General features: G+C 36.2%; 4 protein-coding genes across 9 annotated transcripts; 3 read left to right on the top strand and 1 right to left on the bottom strand.

The window, feature by feature from the left end:
* The first annotated feature begins 514 nt into the window (after positions 1-514).
* Positions 515-2,464, top strand: LOC127263077 (homeobox-leucine zipper protein HAT4-like). Its single transcript, XM_051292060.1, has 4 exons — positions 515-996; positions 1,234-1,517; positions 1,599-1,678; positions 1,802-2,464. Exons 1-4 carry the CDS (start codon positions 786-788, stop codon positions 2,142-2,144), a joined length of 918 nt encoding a protein of 305 aa, XP_051148017.1. The 5' UTR covers positions 515-785; the 3' UTR covers positions 2,145-2,464.
* A 3,360-nt stretch (positions 2,465-5,824) lies between these two features.
* LOC127262998 (phosphatidylglycerophosphate phosphatase PTPMT1-like) lies at positions 5,825-8,902 on the top strand. Its single transcript, XM_051291939.1, has 6 exons — positions 5,825-6,548; positions 7,236-7,358; positions 7,498-7,591; positions 7,812-7,894; positions 7,982-8,071; positions 8,159-8,902. The coding sequence occupies exons 1-6, from the start codon at positions 6,348-6,350 to the stop codon at positions 8,693-8,695; spliced, it is 1,128 nt and encodes a 375-aa protein (XP_051147896.1). The 5' UTR covers positions 5,825-6,347; the 3' UTR covers positions 8,696-8,902.
* A 161-nt stretch (positions 8,903-9,063) lies between these two features.
* On the bottom strand, positions 9,064-11,943 carry LOC127263154 (peptidyl-prolyl cis-trans isomerase FKBP20-2, chloroplastic). Of its 4 annotated transcripts, none has more exons than XM_051292278.1 (7): positions 11,768-11,943; positions 10,875-10,971; positions 10,558-10,710; positions 10,332-10,441; positions 9,956-10,064; positions 9,792-9,868; positions 9,064-9,300 (listed from the first exon to the last, which is right to left on the bottom strand). In XM_051292278.1, exons 2-7 carry the CDS (start codon positions 10,942-10,944, stop codon positions 9,181-9,183), a joined length of 639 nt encoding a protein of 212 aa, XP_051148235.1. In that variant the 5' UTR covers positions 10,945-10,971; positions 11,768-11,943; the 3' UTR covers positions 9,064-9,180. The 4 variants fall into 4 exon arrangements, with proteins under 4 accessions (XP_051148235.1, XP_051148140.1, XP_051148213.1 ...); XM_051292183.1 differs by having other exon boundaries at positions 10,558-10,772; positions 11,768-11,941; XM_051292256.1 differs by having other exon boundaries at positions 10,558-10,772; positions 11,659-11,795.
* A 478-nt stretch (positions 11,944-12,421) lies between these two features.
* LOC127246602 (uncharacterized) lies at positions 12,422-16,520 on the top strand. Of its 3 annotated transcripts, XM_051268080.1 has the most exons (7): positions 12,422-12,550; positions 12,668-12,889; positions 13,902-14,340; positions 14,792-15,099; positions 15,184-15,237; positions 15,404-15,771; positions 15,904-16,520. In XM_051268080.1, the coding sequence occupies exons 3-7, from the start codon at positions 13,949-13,951 to the stop codon at positions 16,189-16,191; spliced, it is 1,410 nt and encodes a 469-aa protein (XP_051124037.1). In that variant the 5' UTR covers positions 12,422-12,550; positions 12,668-12,889; positions 13,902-13,948; the 3' UTR covers positions 16,192-16,520. The 3 variants fall into 3 exon arrangements, with proteins under 3 accessions (XP_051124037.1, XP_051124021.1, XP_051124029.1); XM_051268064.1 differs by lacking the exon at positions 12,668-12,889 and having other exon boundaries at positions 15,904-16,519; XM_051268072.1 differs by lacking the exon at positions 12,668-12,889 and having other exon boundaries at positions 12,423-12,554.
* Positions 16,521-16,655: the final 135 nt, after the last annotated feature.

The following is a 16,655-nucleotide window of genomic DNA, read 5'->3' as shown; positions in this document are numbered from 1 at the left end:
GGAGGAAAAAAAAGCAGGATTTGACTTAACCATGGTTGACAAACAACAACCCTATTCCCCGTATAGGGTTTGGACCATGTTCGGCTCAAACCCAAAAACGCCCAAACCCAAAAATCGAAAAACTTCCCATACAGGTCACAAACCACAGTTAAAATTACTTCAAACCATGGGTTGGCTGGTCAATCCATAATCCCCAAGCCACTCCGGGATCCCCACTCCCGATTAATCCACTCCATCAATAAACAAGCCCCACCACAATCGACGGCGACGATCATTTCAGGCTGCGGAGTCCAGAGTGCACTAAAATACCCGTTGCGAAGTCCCATGCAACTCAAAAATCAAAGGCAAATCCCATCATTATGATTGAGCCAATAGCTGCCTCTGACACAAGTCATCATTGAACATCTGCATTGTATGTATCTGAATCCATATATATAATGTATGTATATACGATATGTATCTATATCTATCTCTATCTCTATCTCTCTATATATATAGACACAGCACAGCACAACACAACACAACACACAGTACTAGCATTGCAGCACATGTAGGTCCTGACCAGACCTGTCCTGCCCAGACCTCCTCCTTCCTCTCTACCATCTTTCTTGCATCAATAGGTCTAAGGAAAAAGGCTGTAACTCCTCTGCCAAAGAAAAAGACCGCCCCATTTCTCCTCATTCTGTCCCCTCTTCTTTCCGCTTGCTGCAATCAATCTCTTTATAAATCTCCCCCAACTCCAAATCTGAACCTCGCTTTTGGTTCAATTCCATTTCCGAGAAAATATGGCGGACAGAGATGTCGAATTAGGGCTTAGTTTGAGCCTCAGAATGCCGGAGAACAACAAGACGCAGAATCCTCCGCCGTCGGCGTCCGCGCCGGCGGTGGCGACGGCGGCTTCGCAGTTTCCTTTGAACTTTTTCAGGTCGCCTATGCCGTATCTGCAGCAGCTGAATAGTAAATCTTCAACCGCCGATGCTTTCAAGGCTACTGCTGGTAATTTTCTTTTTTAGTTATACCTTTTAATTTTATCTTTTAGATTTATTTATTAAATCTGGAGAATTGGAAAGGTGTGGAGCCTTTTGTATTTTCGTGTTTTTGCTTTTGAGATCTGAAAATTTTGATTGAGATGCCATTGTTGAGCGAAGAAGAAGAATACATACGCGTGGTGAAAGTGTATTGAATCAATTCCGACAAACGAGGTTTAATCCGATGATGTCGTGATTTCTTCAGATCGGAATGCGGAGACTAGATCGGTGTTCCGAGGAATCGACGTGAACCGTGCGATTCCGTTGATCGATGTCGACGAGGAAGCAATGGTTTCGTCGCCGAACAGCACGGTGTCGAGTCTGAGCGGGAAGAGGAGCGAGAGGGAAGAGAACGACGGCGAGAGAGCCTCGAGTTCTCTGGAGATCGACGACGACGGCGACGCGGCGGCGCGTAAGAAGCTCCGCCTCTCCAAGGAGCAGGCGGCGGTGCTCGAAGAGACCTTCAAGGAGCAGAACACGCTGAATCCGGTGAGTGGCATTTTCGTAAATATCCTTTAAGGGTGTTTCCGTAAATTCACATGACAGAATTTGTACCCTTGCATTTTACAGAAGCAAAAAATGGCGCTGGCGAGACAACTGAATCTGAGGCCCAGGCAGGTGGAGGTCTGGTTCCAAAACAGAAGGGCTAGGTCAGTAATTTCACCTTGACCCTCCATGGGTAGTTTCGTCAATGTAATAGCTCCGTCCTCCGAAGTCCGGGACTTCGTTACTCCTACGGGCACTATTTGATCCAACGGCTGTAAATGATGCAGGACAAAGCTGAAGCAAACGGAGGTCGACTGCGAGTATCTCCGGCGGTGCTGCGAGAATCTGACGGAGGAGAATCGGCGTCTGCAGAAGGAGGTGTCGGAGCTCCGGGCCTTGAAGATGTCGCCGCAGTTTTACATGAACATGAGCCCTCCGACAACCTTAACCATGTGTCCCCAGTGCGAGCGTGTGGCGGTCTCCTCGTCTTCCACGGCGACCGCCGCCGCCGTTAACGGCGGTCGCCAGTCATCGTCTCACCTCCACCTCCACCACCACCAGCAGCGGCCGGCGGGAGTTCCCGCCAATTCGTGGGCGGCGGTGGACCCCCTCCGGCCGGCCAGGTCCTGAAGGGAGGTGGTTGGTGAGGGTATTTTGTGTAATTCACAGTGGTGTCTTATATGGTTTTGTTGATGATGAAAAAAACAACTAAAGGAGGGCTTGTAAAGTGGTGTGTAGGTGTTTCTTAATTTCTTGTATTGTTTGTGTTGATAGAGAATCATCTCATCTCTCTCATCTCATCACTAGGGACTGACTGACTGATCAATCCATCATGAATATATGATGATATATATATCTATATATAATCTGACATGTCTTGGATCATTTTCTGCTCTGATTAATTTGTGAATTATAAGATCCAATGGAGATATATATCATTTTTTTTATTATTATTATTATTATGGTCCATATTGATTTGAAGTGTTGATTTGTTTCCTATATTTTTATATGTATATATGTGTAAGAGTGGGAAATAAAATTATATGGCGGCTAACAGAGAGAGACACATATATGTAAATAAATTTATAATGAAGTCATGATGCACAAATAAAGGAATCGAATCATTATACAAAAAATTTGATATCTTAAGTCTTTATAGAAAATATCAAAAAACAAATTCGTGCATCCAAAATGAATATATCATATTTGTGTTGAGTTGACCTAGTCCCATCAATACTTTCTAAAATATGTAATTATACCGCTTCAAATTATTGTTATTTTTATTAGTTAAATATTATTATTATTTTAAATTGTTTTCTGTCCTAAAAGGACCTTTTCAATTTGCACAAACATGAGTCGAGATTATATTTGTTAAAAAATGTAAATCAACAAATATGTAGATGAAATTCATTTTTGATTGAAGGAGGGATACCTACAATTAGATAAACTTTATTAAAACAAAGACCAATGTACAAGAAAACTTTATAGAAAAAGTATGCCTCAGACCACAAATGATTGAAGTCATCAATGATCCCGTTAAATCAAACACTTATTTTTTATTTTTTATATTATACTAAAAATTAATTTAACATTCAAAACATCACATCAACACCTATTTATATCACATCATACAACTATTCAAATTCAAAATTTATACTATTCAAATTCCAACTCAAAATCCAAACTCCCAAACAAACACACCTTAAGTAAATCGAATCATGTTTCTCAAATACAATAGATAATAACAAAGGTTGAAATAATACAACCATACATAGGACTGACTAGTCTAGTGAAATGAAACTCTAAATGAAGTTTTATTTATTTATAGATGAACGTAGCCCATCTTACAATATACGTCGGCCCGAGCCCATACCACAAACTACCCAACGGCCCACACACAATAGGGCCCAAAAATGATCTATTCCTCAAGTAATTTTAACAATATTGATATGAATAATAAGTATGCTACAAGAATGATGCATATGGGTTCTGTTTTCTTTTTTCTTTTTTAATATTCTTTACTATACAATTTTTTATAATATATTATTTTTTTTTCCAATAAAATATCAAATTTCAACAATAAATTAGAAAATAAAACAAACACCTTTTCAATCACTTGTCCTTTTCAAATTCAAAACAATACCTTTACATTTTAATTTCCATTAGATATTGTAAAAACACCAGTGAAATATTGTACGCATCTTAGCTATTAATTTATTATTTATTATTCTTTTTAGTCCAAATAATTTTATAAATATCTTGTTAGACTATATAAAATAAAATTGAACTACATAACTCATCATTCAATCCATAATCCGAGGTAACATTTTGAACCCCATTCATTGTATTTATTTTATTATTATATAATCCATAGTTGAATCATTACGTTTATTTTCATTCAAAAATTAAATAATATTTTTAAAAATTATAATTAAATCGAAAATAATATAAAACGCTGGGACCTTTCTCAGCAGCCCATGATACATGCTTTTTCTCGTGTGTAGAGATATATATGCATTATGGGCTTTGTTTCGGCAGCAATAATGTACCACTAAAACGATCTAACGGCAGAGAATGCATGAGCTGGATAAAATTAACGGCTGCTGTTCGTCGAGAGAAAGCAACGGTCAAAAAAGTAGCTAATTAAAAGACGACCCAGATGAGATCAGAATAAAAGGTAACGGTCGGAAATATATAAAAAAAGAATGAAGTCGACCGTTTTGAAGGTCCGTGCGGGGCCGGGTGGGTTTTCGGGTAAGTGCTGAACCCGTTTTCAGAATTCGGATCGCCTTTAATTAACCAAGGATATGTTGCATAGCAAATACCACGTATTCCTATTTTTATTATAAATACATAAAATATCAAATATTTTATTTATTTTTAAAATCTCTTTGTGTTGTGCTAGCAAATAATATAAATAAAACATTATTTTCATTCAAAACTAATACTAATTGCAAATATACTTCTAATTATAAGTATTATAAAAATAAATAAGTGAAATATATTTTAAAAATTTTGAATAAAATAAATAAATAAAAATGATCAATTCTTCATTTTATGATTTATAAAAATTAAATCACGAAATGAAGATTTAAATTATAAAATGATTATTTTAAGTATTTTATTTGAAAATAATATTTAATACATTTTCACACATTTTCTTTGCATAATTATGCGAGTATTTCTAATTAGTGTTAGTTTTGAATGAAGATGGTATTTTATATATTTATAATAAAAAAATAAATAAATATTATGTAATTAACCTTATTATGAATTAAAATAATACTATTGTGAAATTTACTAAGTTATAGATGTTTATTACCTGAGGTTTAAATGAAAAGTCATGTTTATACTCTATAAAGCAATTATTTACCAGTATTGATATATTTTTCTCCATGGAACTTGAGGGGAAATAATTGAGGGAGTCTTGTTTGTAAGTGCTTGTGAATTTTTATTTATTTATTTATTTTTAAAAGGATTTTAAATAGAAATAGTCTTTGAAACCATATACAAATATATTTAATATGATATTTTAAATTTAAAATTAATTTTTAATATAATATAATAAATAAAAATAAATATTTAATTTGATATTTTATAGAAAACAAAATAAAAATAGAAAAATCAAAATCAAAATCAAAATCTTATCAAAAAAAAAAAAAAAAGTACATTGTATCAAATTATTTAATTTGACCGATTTATATAAACTTTGTAGTGAATAATATGCTTTTTTTTTTTTTTTTTTTGCCTTTTATTGTCCAAATTTAAATATCCTGTCATTAAAATGTCAATCATAATTGTATTTCCCTAAAATTCATGCTTAAATTTCACTTTAATACAATAATAATAATAAGAATAATAATAATAATAAAATTAATTAATTAATTAGGGTGTGTTTGTTTGAAGGATTTTGGAGGATTTCCACTATTCATCCAATTTTTTTCCCCCAAAAACATCAAATCAAACACCTATTTTTCATTTTTTATATTATACTAAAAATCAATTTTACATTCAAAACATCACATCAAACCCTATTTATATCACATCATACAACTATTCAAATTCAAAATTTTTACTATTCAAATCCCAATCCAAAATCCAAACCCCCAAACAAACACACCCTAATAGTACGGTTGATTTGCCCAAAATAAGTGAACGTGTTTGTTTACTCAACGGGCAATACCCATGACCCGGTAGACCCGATTACAGATCCGAACCCGTACCAAATAACCGCGCTTTGTAATAAAACGCATGAGGAAATGAAGCTAATTGATTGGCGCACGCTTTTTGCAAGAGAAGTATTTAGTTATATAAAATCCCAAACAACAACAATCAATCGAAACACACTCTCAAATTCCCGATTTTGCCTTTTCTTCAGGGGCCTCGACCACATCGCCGTGGTTTTCCCAATCGGAGACCGGGCCGGGCCGGGCCGGGCTGTTGACGCGAATCGGAACCACCATCGAGAATGTCCGAGCTAGCTTCGGGTTCGCACATCATTTCTCGGAAGTGTCGAATTCGGTGCGAAATTAGAGGGATTTGTAGGAATAGTTGCTTTTGGTTGAGCTGTTAATTTTTGTTTTCAAATGTTGTCGAATTAGGTTTCGGCGTATTTCTTATTTCTCGAAAGTTTTGGTTTGGGGATTGCTCTGAAATTCACGTTTTTGGGGGAGAGAAATCTGGTCTTTGATGCCGACAATTCTAGGGTTTCAATTTCTGGTCTACCCAATTTGTTTGTCCTAAAATTTATCCCCAATTTTTTTCTAGCCTTTTAAATTGTTCTGATTATACACCGAGTTCGATTTTGGTTCTTTCTTAGAACAGACAAAAACGATGCACATCGAAGAACTGAAAGAGATTAGTGATTCAGGGAGTGGTAAAGATGATCTATGTAAGGGTGAATTGGTTGTCTGGGATCCGAAAAGGGTTTTAGTCGGAGCAGGAGCACGTGCCCTGTTCTATCCTACGTTGCTGTACAATGTTGTCCGAAACAAGATCCAGCCTGAGTTCCGCTGGTGGGATAGGGTTGATGAGGTATCTCTTCTTATCAGTTCTGATCATTTCAATTTGCTTAATTCATGAATGTCTCCTATTGCTCGATTACCTTTATCTGCTGTTGTTAATTTGCTTCGAATTATTATTTGGTTGTATTGTCTGTGTTTAAGGTTGTAGTGCTGATGAATCTGATGTTTTGTTATGATCATGAATGTCTTGTTAAGGCAAAAAAATTGTTTGTCGATATAGGAAAAGGGAAACTTTTTGAGTGCTGAAATTGATATGTTTTTTGTTTAGCTTGAATATGTTTCTATGTAAATTTTCTTACCACTCGCCGTTCAGATCATGCAGCGGACATCAGTCGTTGACGTGATTATACCTATTAATATACATTTTTGTTGTCAATCTATTCATTGCATATATGCCGCGACAAATACACATGATTGTAATGCTCTTTTTGGACAAGTGACGATGTCGGCGTAAAAAATACAGTTTCGGACAAAACTCGCTTCGATTGAATTTTTTTCTATGTAATCGATTAATTGCTGCTACTACACCGTCGACGAGTTTAGACATGATTTCAATGCTTAATTTATCTTCATTTTGTTTGTGTCCTCTTAACGGCTATTATTAGGATTTAGGACATTGTACATGTGTCGTCTTGAAATACGACTTTCTATAATTGTTTAATTACATGAAAACCCGTTGCTCTTTTCTATTGTCTAGCATGTCTTGCTTGGAGCTGTTCCGTTTCCCGCCGATATTCCGCGCCTAAAGGCTCTTGATGTAGGCGGCGTGGTTACCTTGAACGAATCGTACGAGACATTGGTTCCGACTTCACTATATCATGTAAGCTCATTTCGTCATTTCTATTTTGTTAAATTACTTTGTGTTGACAATAAATTTATTGTTTTAAAAACCACGTAATTGATCGCAATTATATGCGGTCGAAATAGGCAATTACCAATATTTGCTTTTTTGGTCACAGAATTACGGCATCGAGCACTTGGTGATTCCCACCAGAGACTATCTTTTTGCTCCTTCTTACGTCGATATCTGCCAAGCCGTCGAATTTATCCACGGTAAGTTTAGTTTTGTTCTCTCCTGGAGCAACATTTAGGGTGCGTTTGTTCGTGTTTTGAAAAATTTGAAATTGAAATTGTTTTAAATGGAGAATCTTTGAATAGAAATTAAATGATATATGTGATTTCTTTAAGAGAGAAAAAAAATTTATATCTAATAGTGCGAAAATATAATCGAAATACAAGCATATGTATGAATAGTTATATGTTCTTTTCTCAGGTAATGCGCTCTGTGGCAAAACGACGTACGTGCACTGCAAGGCTGGCCGTGGACGTAGCACCACAATTGTTCTCTGTTATTTGGTATAGCTCGATTTTTCTTGTAATATTCTCGCCGCTAATGTAATGAAATATTTGTTAAATTTTTAAATTTTTTTACTTCAATAACAGGTTAAGTACAAGGAAATGGTGCCCGAAGATGCGTACGAGTACGTGAGGTCCATTAGGCCGCGGGTTCTATTGGCCGCCTCTCAGCGGCAGGTTCGATCGATTCTTTCCATAACCATCTCTTAAATATTTGTACAAATAAATCGCAGTCAATAATACTTAAATATTGCATAAACACAGGCCGTTCGGGATTATTATTATCTTCATATGGTGAAGAAGCCGGAAACTAAGATTCGCATGATCGATTACACTCCCGAAAGCGCTCCAAGATCTGGTTTCGATTTTGAGGGATGTGACGACGATAATTCATTGGTGTTGATTAATGATCCCGAAACGGAGATTCTCGACTATTCCCCCGAAATCGCTCCAAGTTCTGGTTTTGATCTCGAGGACGGTGACGACGATGATTCATTGGTGTTGGTTAATGATCCCGGATCGGAGATTCGTTTGCTCGATTATTCCTCTAACAATGCTCCAAGCTCTTATTTGGATCTTGAGGACTGCGACGATAATTCTTTGGTGTTGGTTACCGACTCAGACCTTGATGGGTATGAGGAGAATTCGATGCGGGAAATGAATGTGGCGAGCCGGGTTGTGCAATTTGCCGGCCAGGCGGCTGTCTCCCGGATTTCTTGTCTGTGGCTTCGTTGCCACACGGGACAGAAAGTGTTGGGAAAGAAAGTAGAAAGGTCGGATAGAGAAATCCGTGTTTATTGAGACGGGATGATGACGATGCGAATCGGGCATTTTTTTTCGTCGTTGTCGGGGTTTGGATTTTTGTGCGTTGTGGTTTTGGTTTTGGTTCCTTTGAGGTAAAGAGGAGGGGAGAGAATGTCATCTTGTTACAGTTTTCAAAGCGTCGGATCTGGTAATTGTAGAATTGGCAGAGTTGAGGTTTGTTTATTATCTTGTTTGTTTGTGTCAGGATTAAGGATTTGAACATATACATACATACATGAACATGAGATGAGTTGTTTAGGTTATTTATGTATGTAAGAAGCAATCTTTGTTGAATGAATTTAAAGGAAATAATGATCATGTACCGAGTGGATGTAACAAAATAAATTTCCTTAGGCAAAATCACATTAATCTTAACTAACTCTTAAGCAGTGTCACTAGTTGCATAGGCCATACATTGCCCATAATATATATATATATATATGTATGTATGTATGTATATTGGGTAAATAAATTTAATTTGCTCACCCACAAACAACATCAGAATAAAATCCAATTGTCCTCCTCGTGCAATTCTGAATGCTAAGCAATTCTACATCAAATACTTCGAATTGTTTTGAGCTGAAAAATGTGGATGGCCCAACCTGTTAAGAAATGAGATACAATGCATAATGTATGTATGCATGGATATAATATGAATAAACAGTCAAGAAACAAACTAACTATCCAATTCCGATTCGATTATGTCTCCTGATTAAGTATTTTAGTACAAAAACAAGAGAAAGGAAAAATCACAGTAATTAAAATCAAATTCCTAACCCCATTTAAGATTTTGTCAAGGCTATACCTAGTTCTTAATTGTGCTTGCTAGTTCAAGATTTTTCGCTACTTATGATTAGTGTATCTGTAGCTTCGATAATATGTTAGTCGGCTGTTATTTTTTCATTTATTTTTCTGTTAAAGTGATCTACATTTTGTCTACCTCTGCAGGCATCCTGATGGATTAGAGGGTTTAAGATTACTTGAAATAAAAATGATCATCATAACATATGCTAGCAACGAAAGCAATGTATTTTATTTTATTGTTATTATTTATTCCTAAAAATGGGAGGGTAAATATATAAATAAAACTCACTGGTGGTCCTAACTCGGGAGGGATAACCATCCTCCGTTTTCCTCCAGGCTTCATGTCTCTGATTCCTTCCTCAAATCCTGTATCGAATGTTCTACATACTTTAGTTGATTTTAGACAGGGCTGCTTGGAAATAAAACTTTAGGTATTACTCTTGCTCTTGTCACCTGGAATCAATGCGTTGGTGCCCAACCGGACTTTTGCAGGAGAACCTTGTAAGTATGTGCTGTCTATTCGCCGGCCTGACTCATTATAACCAACATAGTGAAATGTCACCTGCCATACGATATGAGAGAGTCATTTGTAAGTCATTCTCACTAATGAGTAGAAAACATATGTACCGATTACACATTATACATATGCATTGATTTAGGATAAACGATTCTCATTCCAATTTGGATTTTGGTTCGTTCATGTCTTGTATGTCGATTATTTTGCATGCAAATTACTCCGTAATGTTCAATAGCTTATTGTTCTACCTCTTAAGAATAACTGTTAGCAATCATAGAAGACAAATTCAAAACAGTTAGCCTAAAGAGAAACCTGCTGACCATCCTTTGGACAATCACCTTGACCGACTTCAATGTCCCAAAGCACAAGGCCTGAATCACGTGTAACATAATTGTTTGAAGTCACTACTTTCACTGCAAAACCTGAACCAGATACTAAAGATTATTACTTCCTTCTCAGTTCTTAGAAAATTAACATACAAAGACAGGTATACTCAAGTTACCATTTATTAACAAAGTGGAGCAAGAACAGAACAAACCTTCTCTGACAAAATTAGGGAAATCATCAGGAACATTGTTTTCTCTTTGTATTCGTTTATTCTGCTCTAGCAGGCGTCTCTCGTCATATGGGCTTTGCTTCTTCGTCTTTGCAGAAGATGGAAATGCTGGAGATATGCCAGACCCAACCAGGACTGTGAGGAGAAGTCGCCGAGTCAGTTGGTTTTCAATGCACAAATTACCATTAGCCTGCTCTCTAGCCAGGTAAAGATATTTGTAAGCAATGTAACTCATTGAAATAAAATTAATCAATTCAAGTGGAATAATAATTTATATTTCTAGATCAAATAATCATTACCTATCCCTCTGCATATCATGGCACAAGCAAGATACAAGAAAGGGTCTTCTCTGAGCAGATAATGTCCCATTTGCTGGATATGTTGGACAAGGGAAACCTGATAAATTGACCGACAACAAAGATTTAAGAAGTTAACACATGTTAAACGTTCGCGAAATGAAACCAGGAATTAAGTCCCATGGCAGTACACAGGCGAATCAACATTAGTTTTTCTAAATGGAATTTCTTCACCATAGCAAAATTTGATCTTAAATAAATAAAATAGACCTCATCAAGCATATGATCCAAACAAAAAGTGTAAGGTTCTTCCACGCTCTATGTTAGTCCTATGTGTGGATAAGCCATAAATTACATTATGTGCATAGCCTTTAATTTCATGTAAAATACTCACATTCCTTAGGAATGTATATATGCTTACCTTTTCTGATTGTAGCATAATCCAAACAACAATGACAGGCAATGATCTATTTCATCTACTGGAATTGAATCACTTATCACTTAATTCAGTTAAATTGTAGCAAAATAATTCAAAGAAAACATGTTTTCAAATAATTTAACGCCTCAATTCCCCATCATAAACACACCCTTAAAGACTAAGTATATTTAAACTGGCCGTTCGTTTTGCTCAAGTATCCCAACAAATAAACAAAAATGGTGAAAAAAGAAGCCTACAGTCCTCCATACATCGACATAACATGATAAACAAAACGCATTTCAATAGCACAAAAAAAAAAAAAGTAAATCCTTCAAACAACATGAAATCAATCTCGCCAAAACTCCTTACACATGCCTAGCTGAACATTTCCAGATTCCCACAGCAAAAGAATTCAACTAATCGATAATAGCCTGCACAACAAAAACCGTGCATGTGCGCGTGCCGGAGAGAAACTTACGACATATATAATTTCGAGTAGCAAGATGCGTAGAAGATATCAAAAACATAATAGGTTCTCCTTCCGTTCTCCGATTACTTCCCTCGAATTTCACAGCAAGAATTGTAATGGCTGAAACCAACCAACCAGGCGACGCGGGCTGGACTGCTTTATCTTCTGCCTACTGGAAAACCATTTTTACCCCTCCTCCGACGTTTTGACGCTTTTCTCACTCCCGCGTAGAAACGCTAAATGTGAATAGCGATTTTAGTTAGCAACTTTAAGTATATTTTTTTGATTTTGTAGACGATTAAAAGATAATTGTATACTATTATTTAGTATAAATATATAAGAAATTTAAATATTTTTATTTTTGATTTATAATAATATATTTATAAATTAAATCTAAATTAATAATATTTTAATGTTGTTTTTGACATTTTTTATTCTTTTAACATGTATGAAATAATTTAAAATAATATGTTCATATCATTGAAGTATAAATTAAAAATATTTTGATAGTAATATATAATTATATATAAGATGAATGGAGTATTATTTTTTAATTTTGAAGGAAAATCAAATATTTAACCTTAATTGATAAATATAATATTTTTGTATATAATTTTAGTAAAAGAGGGGGTAATAATAAAACGGAATGTCAGTCAACAGAATCGATCAATTGGCGTCAAATCTTGAGGAAACAGTTATCATAATCAAAGCGAATCGTCCGCCAGATTTTGGCCCCGCGAAACCGTTAAATCTCGCCCCACCGCTGCGGCGGCGACGTCGGGTGCGTTCTAGGTAGGTATTGCGCCTTCGCCTTGAATTACTTTCTGGTTTTCAATTTTGATTCCTCGTGCCTGTTAAATTTGTCTAATTCAGTGTGTTGCGGTTACTGAGCCGATTGTGATTATGTAGGGCTTTATGTAGGTGAATGAGGATTATGTATTTCCTGATTCCTTTGGAGATGTTACGCTCTTTTTCTGAGGAATTTAAGTATGATGAATCCATAAATCGAGTGGTGTGCGTGTGTATGCACACATCCACGAGCGTTTTACTGAAGTTATGTACGTAGACGGGGCTGCTAATGGAACGAGGATGTGGAGAGTTAGTGGTGTTTTATGTGCTCAATGAATTAGTGTATGCTGTAGTTGAATGTGTTTTTTCTGTGCTGGAATGGGATATTTAGCATTAGTTTACCTTAATGGAAACAAAAATTGATTATGAAGATTTCACACGGTGGTAGTTCTGTAGTGAATCCCATCAGAATACTGATTGAATTGTCTATCATGATTCCTTGCATTCCTTAGATGTTACTTTTGATGCTCTGTGAGACTGTGAGTGCGACTGAGTATTGTCCATGTTGATTTAATTCGTATATTTGATGTTTTAAACGCTCGAGATTAGATTGGCTAGTGACAAGAACAAATGAGAACTGGCATCACCAATCGTTTTGATTTTTATTTTGATCAATAACCACCAAACTTTCTTGTATGTTTTATACATGCTTTCATATAAACATATTTGGTGTGTTATTTGGTAAGCATGAAAATTCTCGTCTGCTAGTTCAGTTAAAGCCAATGAAATTTGCTCATTTATAGTCTAATCCCAGGTTTTGATTTTTTGATTTTAATCAATAACCACCAAACTTTCTTGGATGTTAATGCTTTCTTTTATCTAAGCGTGCTTCAGCATGTTACGTGTGTGTTATTTAGTAAGCATGAAAATTCTCATCTGCTAGTCGGTCAAAAGCCACTAAAATTTTCTTATTTATAGTCTAATCCCAAGTCTTTCAAGATGAACCTTATACCTCTAGCCTTTGAGTTTATATCCATGAGATTTGCTGATTGCTTATGAAGTTTGTGGCTCTTATTTTTTGGGATGACATATGTATGACTCGATACTCACATCACTTCTATTTGACAAACCATTAATATGTAGAAGAGAAATTACCAAGCTTATATTCGAATTATCATTTTCATGGTTTGTATATGTCACCACTAAAGCAAAGTCTATTCCCTGAACAAGTAGTGAAGCAATTTCTCTTCTTCAGATCACCTTTCTGAGTCTTAATAATGTGATATCCACCATTGAGTTTATTATAAAATTTAACCTTACGATTAAGTGCTCAAGTTTCTCTTGTTTGTCACAGATATTCAAAGTGCTCACTGATTAGATTGTACTGCCTGAGGTCATGGGATGGATGTTCAAAATAGTTTCGAAATTAAGATGGAGCCATTGACCTACAACGTAAGCGGAATTCTTGAAAAAGAACTTGAAGATGAGCTCATGAAATTTACAAAGAAGGATGTGGACAGTAGAGTGGATGCACTCATGGTTGAGCAAATTGAGGGTGCTCGGAGCAACTCTGATATGGAGGTCAATATTACAGAATGTACAAAGTCCTTGGGAACTGAGCTGCTTCCTTCGGCAAACCAGGATACAACTGAGAGCTCTAGTTCATTTGAAGACACCAGTTTGGGAGTAGATAATATTTCACCCTTCGATGACTCCGAGGGCATATCAGATCTTCGTGATGATGCACCATTATCGCCTGATTTTGGTGGATCTGATGACAGGCTTAGAATGAGGTATCTTTTTTTTGCCTTTTCTCTTGCAATCATTACAGTTTTAGGTATTTATGGCTTGCTCCTCATTATCTATGTTCCAAATTTTAGAACTTTTTTTTTTATAAATATCATTGTGTGTTCCTATGAATAATAAATGTATTTGAAAACTATTGGCGATGATTATCATTAGTTAAACTTCCCTTAAGCTTGAGGCCATTGGGTTTAAGTGGCCTGTAGTAATCATGTAACTGTAATGATGCATCGTTTTTTTGAGTAGTACATTTATGAGATGTTCTGTGATGAAGAGGAAAGCACATATGGCGGGTATAAGCTGTTGTTATCATGATGTGGCATGTGATCATTATCTAACTCAGGAGGTTGAAAACATTTTAGCTTGTTTACTGATCATGCATGCCTCTACCTCCTTTTCGAAGTTTTCATTTGTGCTAACTTTATGTGCATTGATCCATAGGAAGAGGGGGCGGAGCTCCCACTGGAAGAACCTTATTCAACCTCTTATGTGGCGCTGTAAGTGGGTAGAATTGCAAATTAAAAAGTTGCAGAATCAAGCCCAACAATGTGATCAAGAACTCGAAGCATACTATAAGCGAAAGCAGACTCGATTTGAGAACCATGTGCCGGAATGTGGGGTTAAATCACTTCCATGGTCTCAAGAGAATGCTAGAAGTGACATAATGAGGAGAAAGAGAAGAAGGATGACCGAAGCAACTACTGATGTAGCTGCATATATGTCTCGCCATAACCTGTTTTCTTATTATGGTAGAAACTTCATTTCTTGCATGATGAAATTTTTGTCTTCTTTGCCGTCTGTCTATTAAAACTTTGATGCATGAAATTTTGCAGAGACTAAGAATTCCTCTGAGAGCGCTGCCCCATGCAACAGGATAAAGAATCCTGGTGAGAAATTATTTTTCGGTTGTTCATTTTCTTGACTTGGCCAAGGTAGCTCTTTTAAATGATGCATTTGTATCACACTTGCGACTTAGCTGCACGTGCGCGCACACACACGTATATATATATATTGGTGGTTCTTGTTTCTGAATCATGTTTTCTGCTGGTGCAGCTAACCTGAAAGTGAACAATGACGATGATTTTCTGGTTAATGAAGAACTGTTATCCACCAAACCTGGAGATGACGGTGCTTCTTTTGAGCAGTTGCTTTACAAGATTCACTTGTTAAATTATAAAGTTAGTAACATGAAGGACAGAGTCGACAAGGTAGTGACAGAAAATGCTGGAAGATTTCCATGCACCGATACCCTGCCCCTCACCATGCCATTTGATGATGCTTCGCCATCAAATAATGGGGAGAGAATTCCCCTGGGAACCTACATTGCTTCCCAGCTTTTGTCGGGGTATAATATGGCCGACGCCCTTGCCTCTGACAGTGCAGTTGCAAGTCATCGAGACACCCCTGATGTCAATGGGCACGTGAGTTCTCTACCCTTTGAATGCCTCAAGACTATTTATTTTCTGTTTTTGCATTTGTCTTGTGATGTTCTTTAGTGTGAATTCTATATAATCCACGGACTTATTGACCCGTATTTTTTTTTATGAGATCAGGTAGAGGATGGAGCTCTTATTGACAATCAAAGGGTGAAGGATGAGATCAATAGTTTCTCGGAAGTGAGGCCTAATGATAGGCTGGGAAATAATGAAGGGGTAAGAGCTTCGGAGGAAGGGACAAGTAGTCATTCTACTGTTCGTAGCCCCATGGGGGATGAGGCCGATCCCACATCTCTGCCACCTCAAAAAACACGGTCAATTGCAAAGCTTGCTGCCACCAAAGGCAAGAAGAAGAAAGGACGAAGAAGAGGCGGCAACCGGTGGAGTCGAAAACCTTCAGGTTAGCTTTGCTTCTTATGATCAATGGGGGCGGGAAAGATGAGTTAAGCTAAATTTCTTAGCTTAGAAGAGTAGTTTTTAGTTGGTTAAATATTTCTGTTGGAAAACACTTCCTTCCTTCTTCATCACCCAATAAAAAGGCTCTCGGATTGGCACAATAAACATTGTGTTTTTTCAAGTAATTTTTATTTTAAGAAGAATGAAAATATGTTCTTGAGGTTATGTTTTATTGGAATTGAGTTTTGTAAGTAAAGGTACTTGTAGAAACATATTAAAATGAGTGGAAAAAAGATGTTTGTTTGGTGAAAATACAGCACTAATTTGCCTTTAGTTTTCTACAATAGTGAGAGCTGTTTTTTTAATGTATGATAATCATTAATCAGGTGCGTATGATTTAAACAATATTGTATCCTAATTAGAGTTTTCCATGCGTTCAAAAAATGTATAATACGAAGACAAGAATCATTAAA

Source organism: Andrographis paniculata, unplaced genomic scaffold, assembly GCF_009805555.1.
Source record: "Andrographis paniculata isolate CXL003 unplaced genomic scaffold, ASM980555v1 Contig10END, whole genome shotgun sequence".
Classification (NCBI taxonomy): Eukaryota; Viridiplantae; Streptophyta; class Magnoliopsida; order Lamiales; family Acanthaceae; genus Andrographis; species Andrographis paniculata.
This window is presented reverse-complemented; position numbering and strand designations above follow the sequence as displayed.

Coding starts and splice junctions, on each gene's coding strand:
- LOC127263077 (XM_051292060.1), top strand. CDS start 786: ATGGCGGACAGAGATGTCGAATTAGGGCTTAGTTTGAGCCTCAGAATG. Junction 1,518..1,598: donor AGCAGAACACGCTGAATCCG/GTGAGTGGCATT, acceptor TGCATTTTACAG/AAGCAAAAAATGGCGCTGGC. Junction 1,679..1,801: donor TTCCAAAACAGAAGGGCTAG/GTCAGTAATTTC, acceptor TAAATGATGCAG/GACAAAGCTGAAGCAAACGG.
- LOC127262998 (XM_051291939.1), top strand. CDS start 6,348: ATGCACATCGAAGAACTGAAAGAGATTAGTGATTCAGGGAGTGGTAAA. Junction 6,549..7,235: donor GGTGGGATAGGGTTGATGAG/GTATCTCTTCTT, acceptor TCTATTGTCTAG/CATGTCTTGCTTGGAGCTGT. Junction 7,895..7,981: donor CAATTGTTCTCTGTTATTTG/GTATAGCTCGAT, acceptor CTTCAATAACAG/GTTAAGTACAAGGAAATGGT.
- LOC127263154 (XM_051292183.1), bottom strand. CDS start 11,816: ATGTTTTTGATATCTTCTACGCATCTTGCTACTCGAAATTATATATGT. Junction 10,773..10,874: donor CATGATATGCAGAGGGATAG/GTAATGATTATT, acceptor TTACCTGGCTAG/AGAGCAGGCTAATGGTAATT. Junction 10,442..10,557: donor CCCTAATTTTGTCAGAGAAG/GTTTGTTCTGTT, acceptor TATCTGGTTCAG/GTTTTGCAGTGAAAGTAGTG.
- LOC127246602 (XM_051268080.1), top strand. CDS start 13,949: ATGGATGTTCAAAATAGTTTCGAAATTAAGATGGAGCCATTGACCTAC. Junction 14,341..14,791: donor GATGACAGGCTTAGAATGAG/GTATCTTTTTTT, acceptor ATTGATCCATAG/GAAGAGGGGGCGGAGCTCCC. Junction 15,238..15,403: donor CAACAGGATAAAGAATCCTG/GTGAGAAATTAT, acceptor CTGCTGGTGCAG/CTAACCTGAAAGTGAACAAT.